The 24,513-nt window shown below is 47.3% G+C and overlaps 1 protein-coding gene across 1 annotated transcript in view; it reads right to left on the bottom strand.

Moving 5' to 3' along the window:
- Positions 1-24,513, bottom strand: part of LOC130112235 (whirlin-like) — a 127,086-nt gene that overhangs the window by 35,824 nt on the left and 66,749 nt on the right. The window contains exons 3-4 of the mRNA XM_056279513.1: positions 15,991-16,116; positions 203-468 (exon numbers count right to left, since the gene is read on the bottom strand). Of these exons, the coding sequence (XP_056135488.1) occupies positions 203-468; positions 15,991-16,116 (392 nt within the window). The remainder of the gene's footprint in view (positions 1-202; positions 469-15,990; positions 16,117-24,513) is intronic.

Here is a 24,513-nt window from a genome sequence, read left to right as displayed (position 1 = left end):
TGGCAAGAAAGGGGGTGGGACAAGGAGAATTTGGCCTTTGGACGGGATCTTTCATGTCCGACCATGCTTACTAAAATGACATAAGTTTTCATTATGCTTCAGTGCCAATGTAACTAAGAGATATTCCTGTACAGTTAATACTCCAAAGCAAATAAAGTCGCCGTCCGTTTCACTGCGATTGTGGGGACACTTGTCCTCTCACCTGGCGTTGCAAACAGCAGCACTGCCTGTTATTCCCTTGACGTTGGTATTAGTGGTGACAGCAGCGCTGGAGGTGGCAGCGCTCTCCGCTATTGCCGGGCTGCTGATCCATTTGGTCTCATCCACCATGGTGCGGGCGTGCGGCAGACGACCCACATCCCTGACTCTCATCAGCAGGTGGCGACCCGCCTTGAGGCTGTGAACAGCTTCATCGTGGGATATGGTGACAAAACTTCGGCCATTCACTTCAAGGATCTGGTCTCCCACCTGGCAAGGAAGGAGCAGCTAATTTTGGTTAAATGTAGACATGGAGAATGAGCATTATTGGTGCCACTTGAGAAACACAGATGCAGACACTGAAGCAAGAAATTGGCTGGCTCTCTCTTGTCGGTTTTCTGTTTCACTTCTCTGGTAGATTTGTTGAAAACAAAACAATGTAAGATCTAAATTGTGTTCATGTATATTTGCTAAAATGGCAGACAAAGGAGACATACCTACCATGCACAAAATTTATCAGCAATTTTTTAGTGGCTGGTGGCAATTTTGAAGGCTGACAGACCCCCCCCCACACACACACACACACACACATGCTCAGACACAAGATCATACCATCCCTGTCATTTTTATTCTTTTACATTTACACAGGAACTATGTATTGAATCTTTCCCCCCCCTTTTTTCTCCCCAATTATATCTGGCTAATTACCCCACTCTTCCAAGCCATCCTAGTCACTGCTCCACCCGCTCTGTCGATCTGGGGAGGGCTGCAGACTACCACATGCCTCCTCTGATACATGTGGAGTTGCCAGCCACTTCTTTTCACCCGACAGTGAGGAGTTTCGCCAGGGGGAATCAGGAGGATCACATTATTCCCCCCAGTTCCCCCCCCCCCCAACAGGTGCCCCGACTAACCAGAGGAGAAGCTAATGCAGCGACCAGGACACATACCCACCATCCAGCTTCCCATCAGCAGACAAAGCCAATTGTGTCTGTAAGGACGCCCAACGAAGCCGGAGGTAACATGGGGATTCAATCCAGCGATCCCCATGTTGGTAGGCAACCGAATAGACCGCTACACTACCTGGATTTGAATCTTTAATCAAACAATAGTTTTTTTTTCTTCGTCAAAATCTCAGCCCTCCCACCAAGCAGTGAACAGACTTTGGCAACCAAGGTCATCATAACTTCCAGGAGCTGTCTGCAGTGCACAGCAAAAACACAATAGCTGCACACATGCTAATTAGCCCTGACAGCTAGCAAATATGTGAGGTTCACTGGCCCCTTTAAAAACAAACCACCAGGAGGAGGATATTGCAGATTAGACAACGTAATAAACATTATTCATCACATCATGTACTCGATTAAGCAACACAGAAGGAAAAAATACATTCAATGATACTTAGACACCTTATCATTGTTTATCAAAATGCAAAAGTAAAAACACTCAACAGACAGATATTTCATTATCCATGTGTTTTAGAATTTTGCATATTTGGTTTTGCATTTCTGTTAAGCTTGGTAGTGTAGTGCAGCTATTGATTTTAAGAAAATTTCAGTTTCAGTGTTGTGGACCTTTATTCAAGTTTCAGCAGAACCGGTATCAAGATCCTGAGGCTGATTAAAGTCAAGTCAAGTCAATTTTATTTGTATAGCCCAACATCACAAATTACAAATTTGCCTAAAGTTGTTTGGATTTTAAATTACATATTTCTAAAATGTGTCACCGCCTCTTTGCCCACCTTAAAACAGAGCTGTGTTACAGATGATATGACAGAGGTACTTTTTCCCAAATGTTAAATGTCCAGATCATAGACATGGAAGTGTATATGAAAATCCACATCCAGAATATGTGAGATACAAGCAATAGGCCAAAAATAAAATGGATACTCAGGGACCCCAGAAAGCCATTTTATTGGCCCTTCTCTCTTTCCAAAGGGAGAAATTTGTCATTGAATTCTCATGTTAACATGCTTATATATGGTAGTAATACATACCAACCAGCATTCAGTGTTTTCATGCTATGATATGTAGTATGACATCCGGGTATTTTCACATGCTATTTGATGCAGACTAAGGTTTTGGACATGCTAAAATCACTTGCACACTATTTTGGCTTTCTTAATAGCATGCTAATGTGTGATTTTGGATATAGCACCTAACTAAACGGGCCAGACAGCGAGAGCTCTTACTACTGGGTTTACCATTTCCCACAGTCCTACACTTTTACAGTGGGTTGAGTCTGAAGTGTTTAACTTGCATCAAATAAACTAGGTCGCGAAACTTATCATCCAACCACGTCAGGCAGCTATATCACTCATCCGCTGAGGGTCACAAGCAGGATAAAGACTAACACTCTCAGAGAGTTTTCCCTTGAAGCTGTTGGTGAGTGGTGAGCAGTCAACACGGATAGAAACACAGAATTGAAATTGCAGACCATGTGAAGCCCGCCCATTTTCACACCTGAGGACACCTGGCCAATCGCTGCAGATAGTGGGCGTATACTTCACAATGTCAGTTCTGGGAGGTTACAAAAAATTCAGACATAGAAACGGTGCCCATCCCCCCACCCCTGATCAGCATTTCAGAATAGCGCTTTAAACATTATTCGATGTTGCAAACGGCATGCAGCAGAGTTAGAAAACACACACACACAGACACACACACACGACTAACCCACAACGCTTTACGAGAAGCTACGTTTCATTGATCGCCCGTGTGACGAGGTGTGAAATAAACTCTTTGTGGGGGGGTGCAGCGGGAGCAATCGTCCATGTACTTGTCCTTTTCACAGAAAGAGGGCAAAGCTGCTATTTTCAGCAGCAGAGACCGTTGGCTCGCTCTGATGGGCTCCTGGTTGCAACAAAGTTGAAAGGAGGGAGGAGAGCGGCTGTTAAGGACACTGTTTAAAATGTGCAAAGCCCATGCAGAGAGGAGGCAGACATCAGTGCATTCAACACGCCCTTGTCCCCAGTGCTGTTTCCACTGGGGGTCATTCTGTTAGTCTGATTGCCGGAGACATTGAAGTGTCTCTTGTGGAGACGCTGTGATTAACAAATCTGTGGGAGGATTTGATCAACAGGGGGGACACAGTAATTAAAGATCAAGTTGCTGCATGAGACAGAGATGGGAGCTCACACAAACAAACACACAAGCAGTAAGTCCCACATACAGGTGTGTGTGTGTGTGTGTGTGTGTGTGTGTGTGTGTGTGTGTGTGTGTGTGTGTGTGTGTGTGTGTGTGTACTCATTTTACACAATTGTTGTTGACGTGTCATTTCACAGGATGAGCTCACACTATTATCAGAGTCCTGCTTCTTTTGAGAGACCTCATTCACTTATTACTCAACTGTTACCTGACCGCGCACACGCATGTGTGCGTGCGTGCGTGCGTGCGTGCATGTGTGTGTGTGTGTGTGTGTTTATGTATTCTTCAGCTATACATGTGAGGACCAATTTTTAGGTTTTAACTATAAATGTGAGGGCACTCTCCTCCCTTCTTTAAGAGTCTATTTTTGGGATTTAGGATTAAGGTTAGAATTAGGATTAGGGTCAGGGTTAAGGTTAAGGTAAGGCATGTAGTTCTGAAGGTTTAAGTTGGTGAATGGTGAATGGATTGCATTTCTATAGCGCTTTTCTAGTCTACTGACCACTCACAGTGCTTTTCAATGGATGCCTCACATTCACACACTGACAGCGGAGGCTGCCATGCAAGGTGCCAACCTGCTCATCAGGAGCAGTTAGGGGTTCAGTGTCTTGCTCAATGACACTTCAACATGCTCTCTGGAGGAGCTGGGGATCGAACCAGCGACCTTCCCTAAGTTAAGGGTTAGGGGCTAGGGGAATGCATGTAGTCGATAAGTGGTCCTCACAAGTATAGAGAAACAAACACACACCACACACACATACATGTACATACACATGCATCCATGGTCAGGTAGCAGTTGAGTAATAAGGGGATGAGGTCTCTCAAAAGAAACAGGACTCTGATAACAGTGTGATCTCATCCTGTGAAATGAGATGTCAAATAACAAGTTAGAAAAATGAAGACCTGATCAAATTCAAAGTAAAGGAAAAAATACAAAAAGCAGAAGAGGAGAGGAATAGTTTTGCATCACTTTCAAACCAGCCTTTGCAGGTTACACAAAAAAAAAAAAAAAAAAAAAAACAAAAACAAATGAAAGGTGGATTCAATTGGACTAGTTTCTTTCATTCCCAAGTCATGTCCGATTCTGTGAGGGTACAAAACATTAACCTCAGTCTAATTGACTGGAATTAGAGCAGATTTATTTTGCCTTAATGGAAAGGGCTGGGACTTTTGATTTATGAGCAAAGAATGTGCAAAATGAAGTTTCACTCCCTCCCTCAAGTCCAACTGAGTAACGGCGTCTCTGGTCGCTTCTACTGAGGGTTGGACTAACGGTGAAGCTACCAGGAACTCGGCTCCCCTGAAAGCCTACTTTTGAGAAATGTTGGGGATCTCTGAAACATCATTCAGTTTTGTGTCACGAGTTAGATTTTTTGGCCCTGTGATGGCCTGGCGGCCTGTCCAGGGTGTCTCCCCGCCTCCCAACCAATGACTGCTGGGATAGGCTCCAGCATCCCCGCGACCCTGAGAGCAGGATAAGCGGTTTGGATAATGAATGGAAGGTGAGTGTTATGCTCGCGCACCAGAACCTGACCCGTGTGGCGAAACCCAAGACAGACAGACACGAGATGACTTCCAAGTCTACAAAGGGGGGTTTTATTGTGGGAGGGAAATGTATGGTGAAAAAAGGCGTTCTGTTAGTGGGATGTGTGAATAAACTATGTGTGGTGTCCCGTGGTTTGCGTGTATAACTATGTGTGAGTGTTTTTAGCCAATGTGTGGTGCGGTATGTAAATGACCAGGAGGTGTTGAAGAAATGTGCGTGCACCTGGCGAGAAAGTCCAGTCCGTGATCCAAGAGGGGTTGTCCGAGAAAGTCCAGGTCCGAGATCCGGGAAGTCGAGTCCGAAAGGAGGGGTCCAGGTAGAGGGACAAGGGGGGAGATCGCAGGAGAGGTCCGGGGAGAAACGTGAAGGTCGCTGGGGACGAGGGAGACGCGGAAATCGCGGAGGGAGAGTCTTGGGAGGAAACAGAGACACGAAGATAAGACACTGGGGAATAAACAGAAAAGCAAGGAACGCTGGAGGGCTTGTCAGAACTTTACCGCAGGGTTCAGTACGTCGAAGCACTGAGAGACGTTCTGGGAGGCTTCTTGTAGAAGGCTGCCTGATTGCCACAGGTGTGCCTGATGGATGATGGCAAACACCTGGTGCAGTGCAGCGCTCGTCTCAGAGCGCGAGCCGAGCGCTCGGATGTTTCCGGCACGTCCGAGCTGGGGGAGTGGCTTGAACGTGCCGGGGAGGCAGCTCGGGGCGGTGTAACCACAACAGGACCCCCCCTCCTACGGGAGACACCGGGCGACCGTCCGATGGCGTTGGGGTGGGCCCGATAGAACTCCTCCAGGAGTGCGGGGTCGGCCAGGTAGGACCGGGGAACCCAGCTGCGGTCCTCGGGCCCATAGCCAACCCAGTCTACCAGGTATTGGTACCCACGCCCCCGGCGGCGTACGGCGAGCAGCTGGTCGACATCCCAGACCATGTCACCACCGTCGAGGGACCTGGGGGGTGGAGGAGCTTGGACAGGGGGAGACAGGGGGCTGGTGGCTACCGGTTTGAGGCGCGAGACATGGAAGACGGGATGGATCTTGAGTGAGGTAGGGAGATGGAGACGCACCGCCGAAGGGTTGACGATGCGGTCGATGGTGTAGGGACCGACGTAGCGGGGAGCCAGCTTCCGGTTGAGGGTAGGGAGGGGCAGGTCCCGGGCCAGGAGCCATACCCTCTGGCCAGGTCGATAAGCTGGGGCCGGCACTCTCCGCCGGTTGGCGCTGCGCCGGGCCCGCTCTGTAGCTTGCAACATAGCGGCCCGGGCGGTCTTCCAAACGCGCCGGCATCGGCGGAGATGGGCCCTCGTGGACGGGACCGCTACCTCCAACTCCTGATGGGGGAACAGAGGGGGTTGATAGCCCAGGGAACACTCGAAGGGGGACAAACCGGTAGCCGAACTCTCCATGGAGTTGAGCGAGTACTCCACCCAGGGCAGGTACTTGCTCCAGGAGGCGGGGTTGCTGGTGGTAACGCAACGCAAAGCTGCCTCCAGGGCTTGATTGGCCCGCTCTGCCTGCCCATTGGTCTGGGGGTGATACCCGGAGGAGAGGCTGACCGTGGCCCCAATCCCCTTACAGAAGGCCTACCATACCTTCGAAGTGAACTGGAGACCACGGTCAGAGACAATGTCCAGGGGAATCCCATGAGGTCGGACGACGTGGGAGACGAGAAGGTCCGCCGTCTCGGCTGCAGAGGGGAGTTTGGTGAGGGCAACAAAATGGACGGCCTTGGAAAACCGGTCGACAATGGTCAGGATGGTGTCATTGCCTTGGGACACGGGGAGGCCAGTTACAAAGTCCAAGGCAATGTGGGACCAAGGTCGGCCGGGGACAGGAAGGGGGCGCAGGAGACCTGCTGGAGGGCGATGGAGAGCCTTGCTGCGGGCGCAGGTGGTGCAGGCTGCCACGAACTCTCTGGTGTCTGCCTCCATGGTGGGCCACCAGAAACCCCTGCGGATGAAGGCCGCCGTTCGGTAGACACCGGGGTGGCAGGCAAGATGGCTGGAGTGGCCCCACTCCAGCACCTGGGGCCGGACAGAGGGAGGCACAAATAGCCGGTTCCGGGGTCCATTGCCTGGGTCAGGATGGGCGCGCTGGGCCCTTCTCACCGCTGATTCGATGGCCCAGGTGACGGCGCCCACCACCCGGGCCGGGGGAAGGATGGTGTCTGGGGCGTCAGGGGACCCCTCGGGAAACAGACGGGAGAGGGCGTCTGCCCTGACGTTCTTGGTGCCCGGGCGGTAGGTGAGGGTGAAGTCGAACCGGCTGAAGAAGAGAGCCCAGCGCGCCTGCCTGGGGTTGAGCCTCTTAGCCGTCCGTACGTAGGTCAGGTTTTTGTGATCGGACCATACGATGAACGGCTGCCCTGCTCCCTCCAGCCAGTGTCTCCACTCCTCTAGGGCGGCGTGGACGGCCAGCAACTCCCTGTTGCCGATGTCATAATTCTTCTCCGCAGGACTGAAACGCCGGGAGAAGAAGGCGCACGGGTGGATCTTCTGGTCCTCCTCCGACCGCTGGGAGAGGACGGCTCCGATGCCCGTGTCCGATGCGTCCACCTCCACGATGAACTGTCTGCACGGGTCCGGGTGGGCGAGCACCGGAGCCGTTGTGAACAGCCTCTTCAGGGCCAAGAAGGCGGCTTCCGCCTCCGAGTTCCAGGAGAAGGGGCGGAGGTTGGAGGTGAGTGCAGTGAGGGGGGCGGCCACACGGCTGAACCCCCTGATGAAGCGCCGGTAGAAGTTTGCAAACCCCAGGAAGCGCTGGAGTTGCGTCCTGTTGGTGGGCCGTGCCCACTCCTCCACCGCTCGGGTCTTCCTGGGGTCAGTGCGGACGAGCCCCTTCTCCACGATGTGGCCAAGGAACTCCACGGAGGCGGAGTGGAACACGCACTTCTCGGCTTTCACGAAGAGCCTGTTCTCCAGCAGCCGTTGGAGGACCAGGCGGACATGCTGGTGGTGTTCCTCCTCAGTCCTGGAGAACACGAGTATGTCATCCAGGTACACCACCGCGAACGTGTTCAGCATGTCCCGGAGCACGTCGTTGACCAATGCCTGGAAGACGGCCGGGGCGTTGGTGAGGCCGAAGGGCATAACGAGGTACTCGAAATGCCCTAGGTGGGTGCTGAAGGCCGTCTTCCATTCATCCCCTTCCCGGATGCGCACCAGGTGGTACGCGCTGCGCAGGTCCAGCTTCGTGAACACCGTGGCGTGAGTGAGTGGCTCGAACGTGGAACTCATAAGGGGGAGTGGGTATTTATTTTTCACCGTGATATTATTTAACGTTCGATAATCTATGCAAGGCCTCAGGCTGCCCTCCTTCTTTGCCACAAAAAAGCCCGCCGCCACCGGGGAAGACGAGGGCCTTATGATTCCTGAGGCCAGGGACTCTGATATAATTGCGCATAGCCTCCTTCTCTGGGACGGAGAGGTTATACAACCGACCGGTGGGAAGGGCGGCCCCGGGAAAGAGATCTATGGCATAATCATAGGGACGGTGAGGGGGGAGGGAAAGTGCACTTTCTTTACTAAATACAGGGGCTAAATCGTGATAAATGGAAGGAACACCAGTGAGATCCGTGGGAGGAGGCACGGGTCTGAGGCCGCTGGACGGGGAGTGGGCGGAGCGAAGGCAGTTGGCATGACACGCAACGCTCCAACCCAAAATCCGCCCAGTAGACCAAGAGATGTAGGGATCGTGCCGTTCCAACCACGGTCTTCCTAACACCAGGGGCGCTGTGGGGGCGTGCAAAACCAAGAAACGGATAGCTTCCACGTGATTACCCGAAAGAGTGAGGGTGAGGGAAGCAGTGCTGTGTGTGATTTTACCCAGTGAACGTCCATCTAGGGCTTGGGCTGTGAGGGGTGTGTCTAGGGGGACGAGTGGAATGCCGGCCTGCCGGGCCAGCGAGGTGTCCATCAAACACTCGTCCGCCCCCGAATCCAGGAGTGCACCAACAGACAGTGAGCGGTTACCCCAGGTGAGAGTGACCGGAAAGAGGTGGTTGTGCTCCTTCTTGGGGTGGGGCTGAGGAAGGGTCGTCAGACTCACTAGGACACCCCTCACTAGTGAGCCGGGTCTTTTTGGGCGAGTCGGGCAGGCCTTGATATAGTGGCCCGACCTCCCGCAGTAGAGGCAGAGGTGGCCATGCATCCTCTGCTCCCTAACTTCCAGCGGGAGCCGTGACCGACCCAACTGCATGGGCTCCTCCTCCGGCCTGGATCCAGAAGCCACCCAGGGTTGCGAGGTGGAGTGTGAGGGTGGAGAGAGCCCACGGGACGCTGACCCAGGGAAGGCACCGGTAGGACGGACGGGGGTTGGTCTATGGGAGGGGCCAGCGCGCGGGGCGCGTTCCTGGCGCCGCTCCCGCAGCCGTTCGTCCATCTGGAGGGCGAGGGTGACGAGCTCGTTGAAGGAGGCAGGGCGGTCCCGAACGATAAGATCTTTGATGGGCTCGCTCAGCCCCCTCCTGTACGCGCTCTTGAGCGCAGTGTCATCCCACCCACTGTCTGCCGCGAGTATCCTTACCTCCAGGGAATACTCTGCCACCGACCTGGCTCCCTGTTGGATGGAATGGAGGCGGCCGGCAGCGTCCTGCCCGTCAGCTGGGTGGTCGAACACCAGATTGAACTCGCGGCGGAAGGCACCATAGTCCGAGGCGAGCTGCTCGGTATGGCCTACCGCCGCTATGGCCCAGCTGAGGGCTTTGCCGGTGAGGAGGGACATGACAAGGGCTACCTTGGTCTCTCCTGTCCTATACCTAGCTGGCTGGTGTTTGAACAGGAGCTCACACTGACCAAGGAAACCCCTGCACAGCTCGAACTCCCCACCGAAGGCCTTGGGGCAGGGGAGGTTAGGCTCGCACCGGGGGTCCAGTGGGGGTTGACTCGGAGGGGGAACGTCGGGACCAGGAACGGGGAAAACGGAGGCCGAGCTGGGGGCAGAGACCGAGGCCAGGGCAGGGTGGTCGCTCATCCTGGAGACCGCTGTGGAGAGTGCAGCGATCTGCGCGGTGAGGGCATCTAACGTGCTCGTCGCGGCCTGGGAGCCGGACTGAAGATCGCTGATCTCTCCGGTGACACGGGTGAAGGCAGTAGTAAGCTCTGAGCAGAGAGAGGCAAGTTGGCAACTGTGACTTCTTACTACTGCCTCTAGGGGGACGGGGCTCAGGGGCGTCACAGGGACCGTCCGCTCCTTGGGTTTGCCTGGGTCCATAATGGCTTCGACGTTCTGTTATGCTCGCGCACCAGAACCTGACCCGTGTGGCGAAACCCAAGACAGACAGACACGAGATGACTTCCAAGTCTACAAAGGGGGGTTTTATTGTGGGAGGGAAATGTATGGTGAAAAAAGGCGTTCTGTTAGTGGGATGTGTGAATAAACTATGTGTGGTGTCCCGTGGTTTGCGTGTATAACTATGTGTGAGTGTTTTTAGCCAATGTGTGGTGCGGTATGTAAATGACCAGGAGGTGTTGAAGAAATGTGCGTGCACCTGGCGAGAAAGTCCAGTCCGTGATCCAAGAGGGGTTGTCCGAGAAAGTCCAGGTCCGAGATCCGGGAAGTCGAGTCCGAAAGGAGGGGTCCAGGTAGAGGGACAAGGGGGGAGATCGCAGGAGAGGTCCGGGGAGAAACGTGAAGGTCGCTGGGGACGAGGGAGACGCGGAAATCGCGGAGGGAGAGTCTTGGGAGGAAACAGAGACACGAAGATAAGACACTGGGGAATAAACAGAAAAGCAAGGACCGCTGGAGGGCTTGTCAGAACTTTACCGCAGGGTTCAGTACGTCGAAGCACTGAGAAACGTTCTGGGAGGCTTCTTGTAGAAGGCTGCCTGATTGCCACAGGTGTGCCTGATGGATGATGGCAAACACCTGGTGCAGTGCAGCGCTCGTCTCAGAGCGCGAGCCGAGCGCTCGGATGTTTCCGGCACGTCCGAGCTGGGGGAGTGGCTTGAACGTGCCGGGGAGGCAGCTCGGGGCGGTGTAACCACAACAGTGAGATTTTTATTTTCATGTACATTAAGGTTCCTGAAATGGATAACAAAAAAAAATGCCAATGTTGTGTTTATTTGCTCATTACATTCAATTTCCGAACATGTGTCTCCACTATAATAAACAAAATGCTGTGTTTTCCTGCTGTGGCCATCCATGCGTGTACCGACCACTACTTACTCACATCCCAGTTGCAGTGATTCCACTTAACAACAGAAGAAGAACATCATCGGAGTGTCCGGGTGGCATAGCGGTCTATTCCGTTGCCAACCAACATGGGGGTCGCCGGTTTGAATCCCTGCGTGACCTCTGGCTTTGTCGGGCGTTCCTACAGAAACAATTGGCCCGTGTCAGCAGGTGGGAAGCCAGATGTTGGTGTATGTGTCCTGGTCGCTGCACTAGCGCCTCCTCTGGTCGGTCGGGGCGCCTGTTCGAGGGGGAGGGGCAACTGGTGGAAATAGCGTGATCCTCCCACGCACTACGTCCCCCCGGTGAAACTCCTCACTGTCAGGTGAAAAGAAGCGGCTGGCGACTCCACATGTATTGGAGGAGGCATGTGGTAGTCTGCAGCCCTCCCTGGATCGGCAGAGGGGGTGGAGCAGCGACCGGGATGGCTTGGAAGAGTGGGGTAATGGCATGGCCGGATACAATTGGGGAGAAAAAATTCCAAAAAGAAAAAAAAGAAGACGACGAGGAAGAACATCTTCGCTTCCGCTCTGCCTGTTTGACTTTATCCATGGCTGTTTATGGACACCAAAGGTGTCATACGCTATGCAAAAACATCATGAAATTCTTCATGAAGTTGTTAAATACATTTGAATTTGCCGACGCCAGCTGCTGCTCCTTCTGCCCCATTGTTCCCAATATTGATTTGAAAAATGTTCCTCTGACCGGTTGTTTTTCCACGGAACAAACAACAGCGCCAAGAATTATGAGGTTATTTTTTGAAAGGTATTGCACATACCTTTACACATACCTGTGTATATAGGTATGTGTAAAGGTATTACACATACCTTTAAACATACCTATGTACACATCTTTCACATACTAAATTTGCTTACTAACACTGAACTTACTGCAGTTTGCATGCTATTAGGATTAGTATGAACATTTCAATCAAAGCTGTTGCTTGCACTTATATGAAAATGGCAAACCTGTTTTCCACCTTCCCCATTGATTAGACATAGTTCAGGTGGTCTGAAACCAGGCCAGTACTTAACCCGGAACAGAGGCAACACAGCTCTGGAAATGACTCGTTAAAGAGTGTTTTGTTTCATTTTGTATTTTATTGAATAAATGTCATTGTGCCCAAGTCCAGCGAGTGTCCACCGGTCATCTGTCCATCTGCTGCACCTTCAGCACTTCCTTTAAGCTGAAGCAGCACAACCGGGCGGAGCTCATTTGCTGTACAGCCAATATGAGAGGAAAATGGCACTTTCTACTACTTTGTAAACAAAACAGAAAAAGTCAATATTCTCTTCGACATTCTAGATTATAGAGGTTTGTTTTTTTGTACTTTTATGTAGTTTCCCAAATTTCATTGTTGTCTTGGTGTCGCAAATATCATGGGCTGCAATGATAGAGTAGATGTAAGAAAAAGAAAATAGAAATCGAAAGAAAAAAAAAGATCCCAAAGTAGGACAGAGAGAGGTATCAAGGGAAAAGCAGCTTCCTTGTGCTTTACAGATGGACTTCAGCAGCTTCTGTTCCTCTTTCCTCGGGCAGATTAAAAATAGCACAGACAGCCTGCTTGTTATGACAGAAAACTGACCCAAAACCATTAAGTAGAGTTTCGTCTTGACTAACAAACAATATATCTAAAGGTCACCATGAAGGAGAATTCAGATAAATTACAGAGCTCAAAAGTGTGTTTCAATGCCCAAATATTAATCCATCAGTATTTCAGTTCAATGGAAAATACATAGGAGTGTAAAAGGCCCACCGTTATTTGACTAGCTTGCTTTTGACTCTACCTGAGTTGTAATCTTTTTATCTGCCTGTCTTCTGGTGGGGCTTTGAAATTGTAGTTCAAAAAGTTAAGAACATTGGAAATGTTTTCTATTTCTGCATGATTTGATGTCACCGTTTCTGTGCATCCAGGAGATGAGTACCGCTGCCTTGCTTTTCCCTCCACCGCCATCCAATTTACATCTTTTGTGATCGCAGCAAACAAAATCCCTGGCTGATATCACACACTTTTTTTTTCAAGATGACAACCATTATGCATTTGAGCACATAGAAAATTGCAGCTTTTTCTGCAGACAAAATGACAGGCTTGGTTTGGGTCCATTGAGAGAGGAAAGACCGATTTAGGAGGAATGGGTTGATAGCAAAATATCTCCAAAAATGTAGTCAGTCATTTGACTACATAAAGCAATATGTGCTCTACTTACGATATTCGACATATTTTTCGTAGTTCAAGATCAGACAAACAGAATTCAAAAGTCCCATTTTTTCCATAGACAAAAAAGCAAATTGATCTGGATGAACTCTAAAGGTCTCAAACTGATGTTATCAATTTAGAGGTCTTTAGTCACCATGGAGCCAAATGGCAGATATTAATCATGCAGATTTAGCAATTTAAGAAATGGTAGTTGGAGGGGATGCTATCAAGTATACCCCAGGATTAAGTTGCTTTTACTTACAATGTTATTAAGGGGATAATAGCAGCAAGCGCACTATGATGCTTATGCTTTGTTGGGAGTGACGAAGAAGGACAGGATTAAGAACGAGTATATTAGAGGGACAGCTCAGGTTGGACGGTTTGGAGACAAAGCAAGAGAGGCAAGATTGAAATGGTTTGGACATATGTGGAAGAGAGATGCTGGGTATATTGGGAGAAGGATGCTGACTAAGGAGCTGCCAGGCAAGAGGAAAAGAGGGAGGCCTCTTGTGGTGAGGGATGACATGCAGGTGGCTAGCGTGACAGAGGAAGATGCAGAGGACAGGAAGAGATGGAAACGGATGATCCGCTGTGGTGACCCCTAATGGGAGCAGCCAAAAGTAGTAGTTTAGTTGTAGTAGATAGCAGCAAGCACACTGGGAAAAATAAAAAGCCGTCAATCACGTGGAAAAATTAGAGATAGTTTCCCTTCTTTTTAATGCAAACCAGTTTGTGTCATGAATTTCCTTGAATCGAAATGTTACAAGTTATTTCCAGAACAAATAAAATTGCACTTAAAACAATGTAGCTCTCTAAAGGGTTGTCATCATTCCATGGCTCTTGGACTGAATCCAGATCCATTTATTTTTCACCAATGGCAAAGGTGAATAGGAGTTTTTACGTATATCCTGTTTGTCAATCATTCTGCATTTAAAATATATTGAGTTCGTGTGTGTGTGTGTGTGTGTGTGTGTGTGTGTGTGTATGTATATACACTACCGTTCAAAAGTTTGGGATCACCCAAACAATTTCGTGTTTTCCATGAAAAGTCACACTTATTCACCACCATATGTTGTGAAATGAATAGAAAATAGAGTCAAGACATTGACAAGGTTAGAAATAATGATTTGTATTTGAAATAAGATTTTTTTTACATCAAACTTTGCTTTCGTCAAAGAATCCTCCATTTGCAGCAATTACAGCATTGCAGACCTTTGGCATTCTAGCTGTTAATTTGTTGAGGTAATCTGGAGAAATTGCACCCCACGCTTCCAGAAGCAGCTCCCACAAGTTGGATTGGTTGGATGGGCACTTCTTTGAGCAGATTGAGTTTCTGGAGCATCACATTTGTGGGGTCAATTAAACGCTCAAAATGGCCAGAAAAAGAGAACTTTCATCTGAAACTCGACAGTCTATTCTTGTTCTTAGAAATGAAGGCTATTCCATGCGAGAAATTGCTAAGAAATTGAAGATTTCCTACACCGGTGTGTACTACTCCCTTCAGAGGACAGCACAAACAGGCTCTAACAGGTACTATTTAATGAAGATGCCAGTTGGGGACCTGTGAGGCGTCTGTTTCTCAAACTAGAGACTCTAATGTACTTATCTTCTTGCTCAGTTGTGCAACGCGGCCTCCCACTTCTTTTTCTACTCTGGTTAGAGCCCGTTTGTGCTGTCCTCTGAAGGGAGTAGTACACACCGGTGTAGGAAATCTTCAATTTCTTAGCAATTTCTCGCATGGAATAGCCTTCATTTCTAAGAACAAGAATAGACTGTCGAGTTTCAGATGAAAGTTCTCTTTTTCTGGCCATTTTGAGCGTTTAATTGACCCCACAAATGTGATGCTCCAGAAACTCAATCTGCTCAAAGAAGTGCCCATCCAACCAATCCAACTTGTGGGAGCTGCTTCTGGAAGCGTGGGGTGCAATTTCTCCAGATTACCTCAACAAATTAACAGCTAGAATGCCAAAGGTCTGCAATGCTGTAATTGCTGCAAATGGAGGATTCTTTGACGAAAGCAAAGTTTGATGTAAAAAAAATCTTATTTCAAATACAAATCATTATTTCTAACCTTGTCAATGTCTTGACTCTATTTTCTATTCATTTCACAACATATGGTGGTGAATAAGTGTGACTTTTCATGGAAAACACAAAATTGTTTGGGTGATCCCAAACTTTTGAACGGTAGTGTATATATATATATATACTATATATACTATATATATATATATATATATATATATATATATATATATATATATATATATATATATATAAAATCAAGTGAGTCAAGTAAATTCTTTATGACACAGTACAAGCCTGTTTAATTTTGCTCCTTATTTGTTGAGCACTTTCCCTACTGTTGAATGTTTCTTTAAACAAAATTGTGTATATATATATATATATGTGTGTGTGTGTGTGTGTGTGTGTGTGTGGAAACAACATGTGACAAGGTTATGTATTTTTATGTAAGTGAATTTTTATGAATTAGTTTGTTAACAACTGTGGTGTCACTTGGCTACGAGAGGGCGCACTTGTAGTGTTGTGGTAGACAACATGAAATTGGACATGAAAATTTATATCAAGCTTTACAGGTCTATTGGCAGATTTTCATTGATTTGAAAGATATGACTTAAGGACTGCATAAAACCGTATATGATGTGTGTGTGGGTTTTTTTCTTAGTTCAATGGTCAGATGCCCATCAAAGCAGAGTAGGTGTGAACTGTTGTTACCTTGAGGGCCCCAGCATCAGCAGCAGAGCCGGGGTCCACTCCAGTGATGTAGATACCCAGACCGTACTCAGCACCGCCACGGATCATGAGGCCAAGGGAGCGACCATCATCCATATTCAGGTTTACCTGCGTTGGAGACAAATAGTTGCAGTTACGGACATTCATCTATATCCAGAGAACAGGTGCAAACATGCACAATGAAAAAGAAAATTACAGCAGGGCTCTCGATTTTTTAAAAATGTGCTCAGTGAGGCTTGAGAGGCTTGAAAATGAATTACACAAAAGAATGATGAAAAACATTTAACAGTTTCAAGTATAACATTAAAATGAATAACACATTGATCAGCCTCTTAAGTCCCCCTCAGATTGATTATACACCATTTTTCCTCCTGCTATGAGCTGTTTGCAGTTCTTTAGTGAATTATGCCCTTATAAGCCTCATGTCTACTGAAAGCATAGAGACTAAGGCTGTGTGTAGCACATTGCTAATGCTGTAGGTGAGAGATTGGATAGCGCTGTGTGAAAACCAACTCAGTCACATACAAAACCTTCATATTCAACTTATTTGCAGTTTCCTCAATACATTGATTGCCAACTTTCTGTTACATGCATACAGTGTAATGCATGTCAACTAGTCTTGCTGGGCCAGGCATGACTATGCCACTTCATAATACTACATGTCAGTGTGTTGAATCACCCTCTGTCACATCATATGATGCATTTCAGCATATCGATGAATGAGTACGTAGTTCAAAACATCTGTTCTGATCGTCCATTTTAATACTATTAGAGATGGTTAAGTTTAGGTATTAGGGTAGAAAGGGTTAAGGTTGGGGTTAGGGTTGCAGTTATGTTTGAGAATGCTATATCACCTTTCATCATTTGTGAAAATAATATTAGTTCTTCACATTTGTGACACTGTGTTGTTTAATATATAAATATAATGGGGCAAACTGATTGTAATTTTAACTCTTACCTATTATTGACACCCGCATCTTAATTTCAAGCACTCTGAGTTTCAATTTGCTAGAGATAAAATTCTCATGTGAGAGAATTTTTCCCTGAGACTGGCTTGACAAAGAAGCAAGCTGGAATAATGTAGATTAACTGACATATAGCTGGCACAGCCCATAGACAGAGATTGATGTCCTTTTTTACACCGGCAGCCAGCACATCATATACACCTGGCTAGGAAGTCAATCTTGCTTGGTAGTTACAGCTTCTTAGGGCCTCAGTCCAGATACTCTACATTTTCCCTTCGATTAGACAGTTCAGGTGGTTTGAGCTCATATTTATACGAGCAAATATAAGCAATGTAATTAATTGTACCTGGGTTGGTTTGTTAGTGTTTAATTCGGTAAATAAATCCCCTCCCGAGAAGCTTTTGGGATGCACTACGTATTAACTGAGCCCCATCCACATCTGCAGAGCTGTTAAATGCTGTGCTCACAGGAAGAAAAAAAAGAAAAAGGAAAAAAAGGATGTGGCCACACAGGATTGCTTAGACAGCAGTTCTAACTATGTGGGTGAATACTGTGGAAAAGGACATTTGGGTGCACTGAGGGTGAAAAATATCGATTCCCGGCGCCGCTTTCCTTTTGCCCTCCAAAACGTTGTCAAACCAATGATGGCCGTTTTGCCCTCGGTTTCATTACCCAGAACGACAATGATATTGTCTCTGAGAAATTATCGAGTCTATAAAATGAATAGACACCGACTCAACTCTAATTCACTTATCAGGGAGCTAAATAAACTTCACATCATTCCCTGTTTATCACCTCCTCTAAGCTAGATCATTGGACTTTCTTCTCTTTTTCTTCTGCAATAGTAACTCATAATTTGAAAAATAAAAAAATCTAGGCTGAAAAACAAAAACATAACGCTTGATTGAAATGAAATATATCAGACTTGGATGAAATCCCATCCTATCTATAATTTTAGTTCTTTAGCAGGGGGCAGGGGCATCTTTAACCCATTGTTGATATTGATCAGTGATGATGTACTAGACTGACTGTACAGGAATACACCAATAATTTCTAAATGGAGATGATACAGAGTTTATTGAGCTCGATGGTTCTGTGACTCAATTCTCTTCATGGGACCTGAATTGAATTGGTCACACTGGTCAGACTGGTGGCTGTAACCAACTGAAACAACACCATTGAAAGAGAGGTGCAATTTCTGAGGGTGCAGAGTGCTGTTGCACTTGAGCCTGCCGCCTGTAGGGGGCCCGGGAAAATCACAAGTAGAGCTTTGAGTACAGGCCCATGTACCTATTATATAATGGATCATTTCAAGTCAGTTTTATTATTACTGAATCTGGGAGTAGTCTGGGACCTGTATATTGCAGACCGCATTTATACATCATGGGTTCTCCACTGATTTCTTCTCACCAACAGTCACCACATAGCCTACGCCATCATCAAAGACTCATCAACTGAGAGTATAATAATAAATTCATTATTGATTTTAAATTTCTGTGGATAATGTTATTTTTTTCATTATGACACCAAAGACTGCTGGGAAAGTGACATAACCAAATAGCATTATTTTATTGATCACCAATTGTCACACGATTCCTCTGTCCATGAGTGGTTTCTTTTCCCTATCTAGCTACATTGGCTGCAACAGTTGGCTAGCTAGTGAAAATATTCTGGAACTTCTATAAGTGAGGAGGAGCAGAATGCCTTCCAGATATAAGCACAAAAGTGGTGCATAGAAAAGAAAAGAAAAGCATACTGATTAGAGAGAGACACGCTTCCAAAACTGGATGTTTTTTTAGTTGACAGACTTGTCTTTCAGGAACCCAGCCACTGAGGATGCACAAGCCAGTGCATTCTTAGTGCCAGTCCCAAGCCTGGATATATGGGGAGGGTTGCGTCAGGGAGGGCATCTGGCACAAAATCTTTGCCGAATCAAATATCTACTACTACTACTTTCGGCTGCTCCTGTTAGGGGTCGCCACAGAGGATCATCCGTTTCCATTTCTTCCTTTCATCTGCATCTTCCTCTGTCACACCAGCCACCTGTATGTCTTCCCTCACCACATCCATAAATCTCCTCTTTGGCCTTCCTCTTTTCCTCTTGCCTGGCAGCTCCATATTCAGCATCCTTCTCCCAATACACCCAGCATCTCTCCTCCACACAGTAAGTAATAGTAGTAGTAGTCTATCCAACTTAAAAAATAAAAATTTCTATTCTGCCCCTTAGCTCGTAAAGCCAAATCTATAGGAGAGTTTCCGTGCAACATCATCACAGAGATGCGTACGCAACTAGGGGGCAGAAAGCAGCTACAGTACAGAGATTTAACCAAGATAGAGCTCAGATACAGCAGAGATGACGAGCAGTTGTTGTGCAATAAACTGCACAAACCGCCAAAAGGATGGGTGGAAAATGTTCAACATTTTCATTGTTGAACCGTTTTGGTAGCTCTCAAAAGATTATGCATCTCATAATCTTTTGAGAGCTACCAAAGCAGTTTTGCCCCCTGGCTGCGCACACACCCAGTAATGTTTGTAAACAGGAAACCCATCTATGCTTTGCCCTCTAGTTGATTCAGTAGCACACAATAGACTATGCAGGTTACAGGCCTTTAGCATGTGAAGGACTTAAAAATATATTTTTTGAATGCAACTTTCCCAACTCTCATGCTAATTAAATGCAGTAAGAATAAAAGGAAGCTAAAGTCTCACAGTTTTTGTGGTCTTGTGCGATAGTCTGCTTGCACTCATGTATTCCCTTTGTCTATCCCAATAACTGTTAAAAAGTACAGTGCTTCTTCTCATCAACACTGAATCTGACTAAACTGTGTACAATAAAAAAGAACAGACAGGTTGCTGACATGGGATTCAAGTCATGGCTTCCATTTTTTCAAGTACTATAATACTGGTACTTTAAAAAGGGTATATGGCAATAAAATTAAAGGTGAGCCCAGGGTCGTATAACCAGAGAAGAAAAGTAATACATTTAGATCAAGGAATTTGCTTTTGTACAACCATATGAATTTTTATTTTTTTTTGCAATGTCAGAGTCTGGAAATATGACCGGTGCTGGCTTACTACCACAGTCTGTACACCTGTATGAGTAGGAGGGCTGTATTGTGTGGTAAATGCTAGTTATTTCAGCTGCTGTTACCTGATCTGTCTGGCAATCATCTTTGGGTTTCAATAGGAATGAGTCCATAGATCGGCACATCTCTTTTTGAGTCACACGTTTCTTGTGAGACTCACATGTCCTGTGTCACTTCACGTAATATTCCCCTCCGTGTGAAACTGAAAAATAACTCTGGCAAATTTCACAATAAACTCTCTGGGACTCGCCTTGCACCGGCTTCAACCAGTCATAAGTTGTTTCTCAGTCTTTGTTGTAGCTGCATTTCCTTTACTTGGTGTTACTGTCCATCATATTCTGCCTAAATCCGCAGTGATTTTGTGGTGACTCACGAATTTCCCCATTGGGCGTAGCCTGTGGCAGCAAAGATGGGGACAGGTTAACCTGGATTTGACCCATGTGTGCCCCGTCTGATTGACATCAAACGGCCCTATGATGACAGCCTTCCCTGCTTTCTTCACAGTCATTGGATAAAAGCCAGATTTTAGAAAAGCGTCTGTCCTGCAGTAGTCTGACTTTTGAAAACTAGAGCCAAACAAAATGCGGGACATCATCTCAATATGTGGGACGCAGGACAAGGGATACAAATGCTGTGTAGTCCCGTATAAAGCGGAACACCTGGTCACCATATTTCTATGGTTTTAATGTAGTCCATTTTTGTATGGTTTGGTGAACCCAGCCACTGAGGATGCAAACCCAGCCACTGAGGATGCATAAGCCAGTGCATTCTTTGTGACGATCCAAAGCCTGGATAAATGGGGAGGGTTGCATCAGGAAGGGCATCCGGCGTAAAATCTTTGCCAAATCAAATATGCGGATCATAAATAAGATTTCCATACCGGATCGGTCGAGGCCCGGGTTACCAACGACTGCCACCGGTATTGTTAACCAGCAGGGTGCTGGTGGAAACTATGCTACTGGTGGGCGACGGAGAAGGAGAGGGGGACGGAATGTCCAGAGGCAGCAAAACAGGAGGAAGGGTAGGAGTGTGGAGGTGAGAGTTGGAACTTTGAATGTTGGCACTATGACTGGTAAAGGGAGAGAGCTGGCTGATATGATGGCAAGAAGAAAGGTAGGTACACTGCCTGTGCAAGAGACCAGGTGGATGGGGAGTAAGGCCAGGAGTATCGGAGGTGGGTTCAAACTCTTCTACCATGGTGCGAATTGGAGGAGAAATTGGGTAGGGGTAATTCTGAAGGAAGAGTATGTCAAGAGTGAGCTGGAGGTGAAGAGATTGTCAGACAGAGTGATGAGTATGAAGCTGGAAATCGAAGGTGTATTGCTGAATGTTATCAGCGCATATGCCCTGCAAGTTGGGTGTGAGATGGAAGAGAAAGAAGAATTCTGGAGTGAGATGGATGATGTGGTACCCAAGGAGGAGGGAGTGGTGATTGGAGCGGACTTCAATGGACATGTTGGTGAAGGGAACAGAGGTGACGAGGAGGTGATGGGTAGGTATGGTGTCAAGGACAGAAATGTGGAAGGACAGATGGTGGTGGATTTTGTGAAAAGGATGGAAATGGCTGTGGTGAATAAATGTTTCAAGAAGAGGGAGGAACACAGGGTGACATACAAGAGTGGAAGAAAGTGCACACAGGTGGACTATATCTTATGTAGAAGGCACAATCTAAAAGGGATTGGAGACTGCAAGGTGTTGACAGGGGAGAACGTAGCTAGGCAGCATTGGTTGGTGGTCTGTAGGATGACTTTGGAGACCAAGAAGAGGAAGCGAGTGAAGGCAGAGCCAACGATCAAATGGTGGAAGTTGAAGAAGGAAGACTGTTGTGTGGAGTTCAGGCAGGAGTTAAGACAGGCACTGGGTGGTAGTGAAGAGTTGCCGGATGGCTGGGCAACCACTGCAGAAATAGTGAGGGAGACAGCTAGGACGGTACTTGGTGTGTCGTCAGGACAGACGAAAGAAGACAAGGAGACTTGGTGGTGGAATGAGGAGGTACAGCAAAGTATACAGAGGAAGAGGTTGGCAAAGAAGAAGTGGGATAGTCAGAGAGATGAAGAAAGTAGACAGGAGTACAAGGAGACGCAGCGTAAAGCGAAGAGAGTGGTGGCAAAGGCAAAGGAAAAGGCGTATGGTGAGTTGTATGACAGGTTAGACACTAAGGAAGGAGAAAAGGACTTGCACCAAGACAGAGGGACCGAGCTGGGAAGGATGTACCACAAGTTAGGGCGATCAAGGATAGAGATGGAAATGTGCTGACAAGCGAGGAGAGTGTGCTAAGAAGGTGGAAGGAATACTTTGAGGGGCTGATGAACGAAGAAAATGAGAGAGAGAGAAGGTTGGATGATGTAGGGATAGTGAATCAGGAAGTTCAGTGGATTAACAAGGAGGAAGTGAGGGCGGCTATGAAGAGGATGAAGAGTGGAAAGGCAGTTGGTCCTGATGACATACCTGTGGAGGCATGGAGATGTTTAGGAGAGATGGCAGTGGAGTTTTTAACTAGATTGTTTAAGACAACCCTGGAAAGTGAGAGGATGCCTGAGGAGTGGAGAAGAAGCATACTGGTACTGATTTTCAAGAACAAGGGCGATGTGCAGAACTGTAGCAACTACTGAGGTATAAAGTTGATCAGCCACAGCATGAAGATATGGGAAAGAGTAATAGTAGCTAGGTTAAGAGGAGATGATCAGCGAGCAGCAGTATGGTTTCATGCCAGGAAAGAGCACCACAGATGCGATGTTTGCTTTGAGAATGTTGATTGAGAAGTATAGAGAAGGCCAGAAGGAGTTACACTGGGTCTTTGTGGATTTTGAGAAAGCATATGACAGGGTGCTGAGAGAGGAGGGGTGGTATGGTATGAGGAAGTCAGGAGTTGCAGAGAAGTATGTAGGAGTGGTGCAGGATATGTATGAGGGAAATGTGACAATGGTGAGGTGTGCGGTTGGAATGACAGATGGGTTCAAGGTGGAGGTGGGATTTTATCAAGGATTGGCTCTGAGCCCTTTCTTGTTTGCAATGGTGATGGACAGGTTGACGGACAAGATCAGGCAGGAGTCTCCATGGATGATGATGTTCGCGGATGACATTGTGATCTGTAGCAAGAGTAGGGTGCAGGTTGAGGAGAGCCTAAAGAGGTGGAGGTATGCACTGGAGAGAAGAGGAATAAAAGTCAGTGGCAGCGAGATGGAATACATATGCGTGAATGAGAGAGAGGACAGAGGAGTGGTCAGGATGCAAGGAGTGGAGGTGACAAAGGCGTATGAGTTTAAATACTTGGGGTCAACTGTCCAAAGTAACGGGGAGTGCAGGAGAGAGGTGAAGAAGAGAGTGCAGGCAGGGTGGAGTGGGTGGAGAAGAGTGTCAAGAGTGATTTGAGACAGAAGGGTACCAGCAAGAGTTAAAGGGAAGGTTTACAAGATGGCTGTGAGACCAGCTATGTTATATGGTTTGGAGACAGTGGCACTGATGAAAAGACAGGAGGCGGAGCTGGAGGTGGCAGAGTTGAAGATGCTAAGATTTTTGTTGGGAGTGATGAAGAAGGACAGGATTAGGAATGATTATATTAGAGGGACTGCTCAAGTTGGATGGTTTGGAGACAAAGCAAGAGAGGCAAGATTGAGATGGCTTGGACATGTGTGGAGGAGAGATGCTGGGTATATTGGGAGAAGGATGCTGAATATGGAGCTGCCAGGGAAGAGGAAAAGAGGAAGGCCAAAGAGGAGGTTCATGGATGTGGTGAGGGAAGACATGCAGGTGGCTGGTGTGACAGAGGAATACGCAGAAGACAGGAAGAGATGGAAAAGGATGATCCTCTGTAGCGACCTCTAACAGGAGCAGCTGAAAGTAGTAGTAGTGGTAGTAGTTGAGGACTGTAATGGTTCACAGGCCCACCACAGAAATGGCTGGGCCCCCGAAAGGCCCAGTTAAGCTGCTTTATTCATATCAACGCAGGTGCAGGCTCTCTCTCTCCTACTAAACACATACATGTAAACCAAGAGAGACTTACTCAGTAACGGGGGCTACATAGGCACACACACACACACACACACACACACACGCACACACGCATGCATGCACGCACGCACACACACACACACACACACACACACGCACACACACACACACACACAATAATAGAACTCTTTGACACATTTAAAGACATCAAGGTTAACGAAGATCTGCTACACTTAAACCACTCATTTCTTAGTAGAAAATGCAATTTCTTACCTTGTGGCTTCGTGTTTGGTTCTTATACGGCCATCTTTCTTTTCTCACTGGCTACAAAGTCTTTTGTAATGTCTTTAAATTCAAACTGTTTAGCCAGTTCACACTCAATGGCAAGTATTGGCACTATCATTGCTTATATTTAGGATGAACATGATTATTGCTGGCCTCCATGAGCCCCCGCCAGCAGCCGGGCTCCAGAAAGCTTTCCCCTTTTTCCCCGCTGATGGTGT

The sequence above is a fragment of the Lampris incognitus genome, chromosome 1 (genome assembly GCF_029633865.1).
Source record: "Lampris incognitus isolate fLamInc1 chromosome 1, fLamInc1.hap2, whole genome shotgun sequence".
In the NCBI taxonomy this organism is placed as follows: domain Eukaryota; kingdom Metazoa; phylum Chordata; class Actinopteri; order Lampriformes; family Lampridae; genus Lampris; species Lampris incognitus.
The sequence above is the reverse complement of the archived record's forward strand: the minus strand, read 5'-3'. Positions and strand labels throughout refer to the sequence as shown.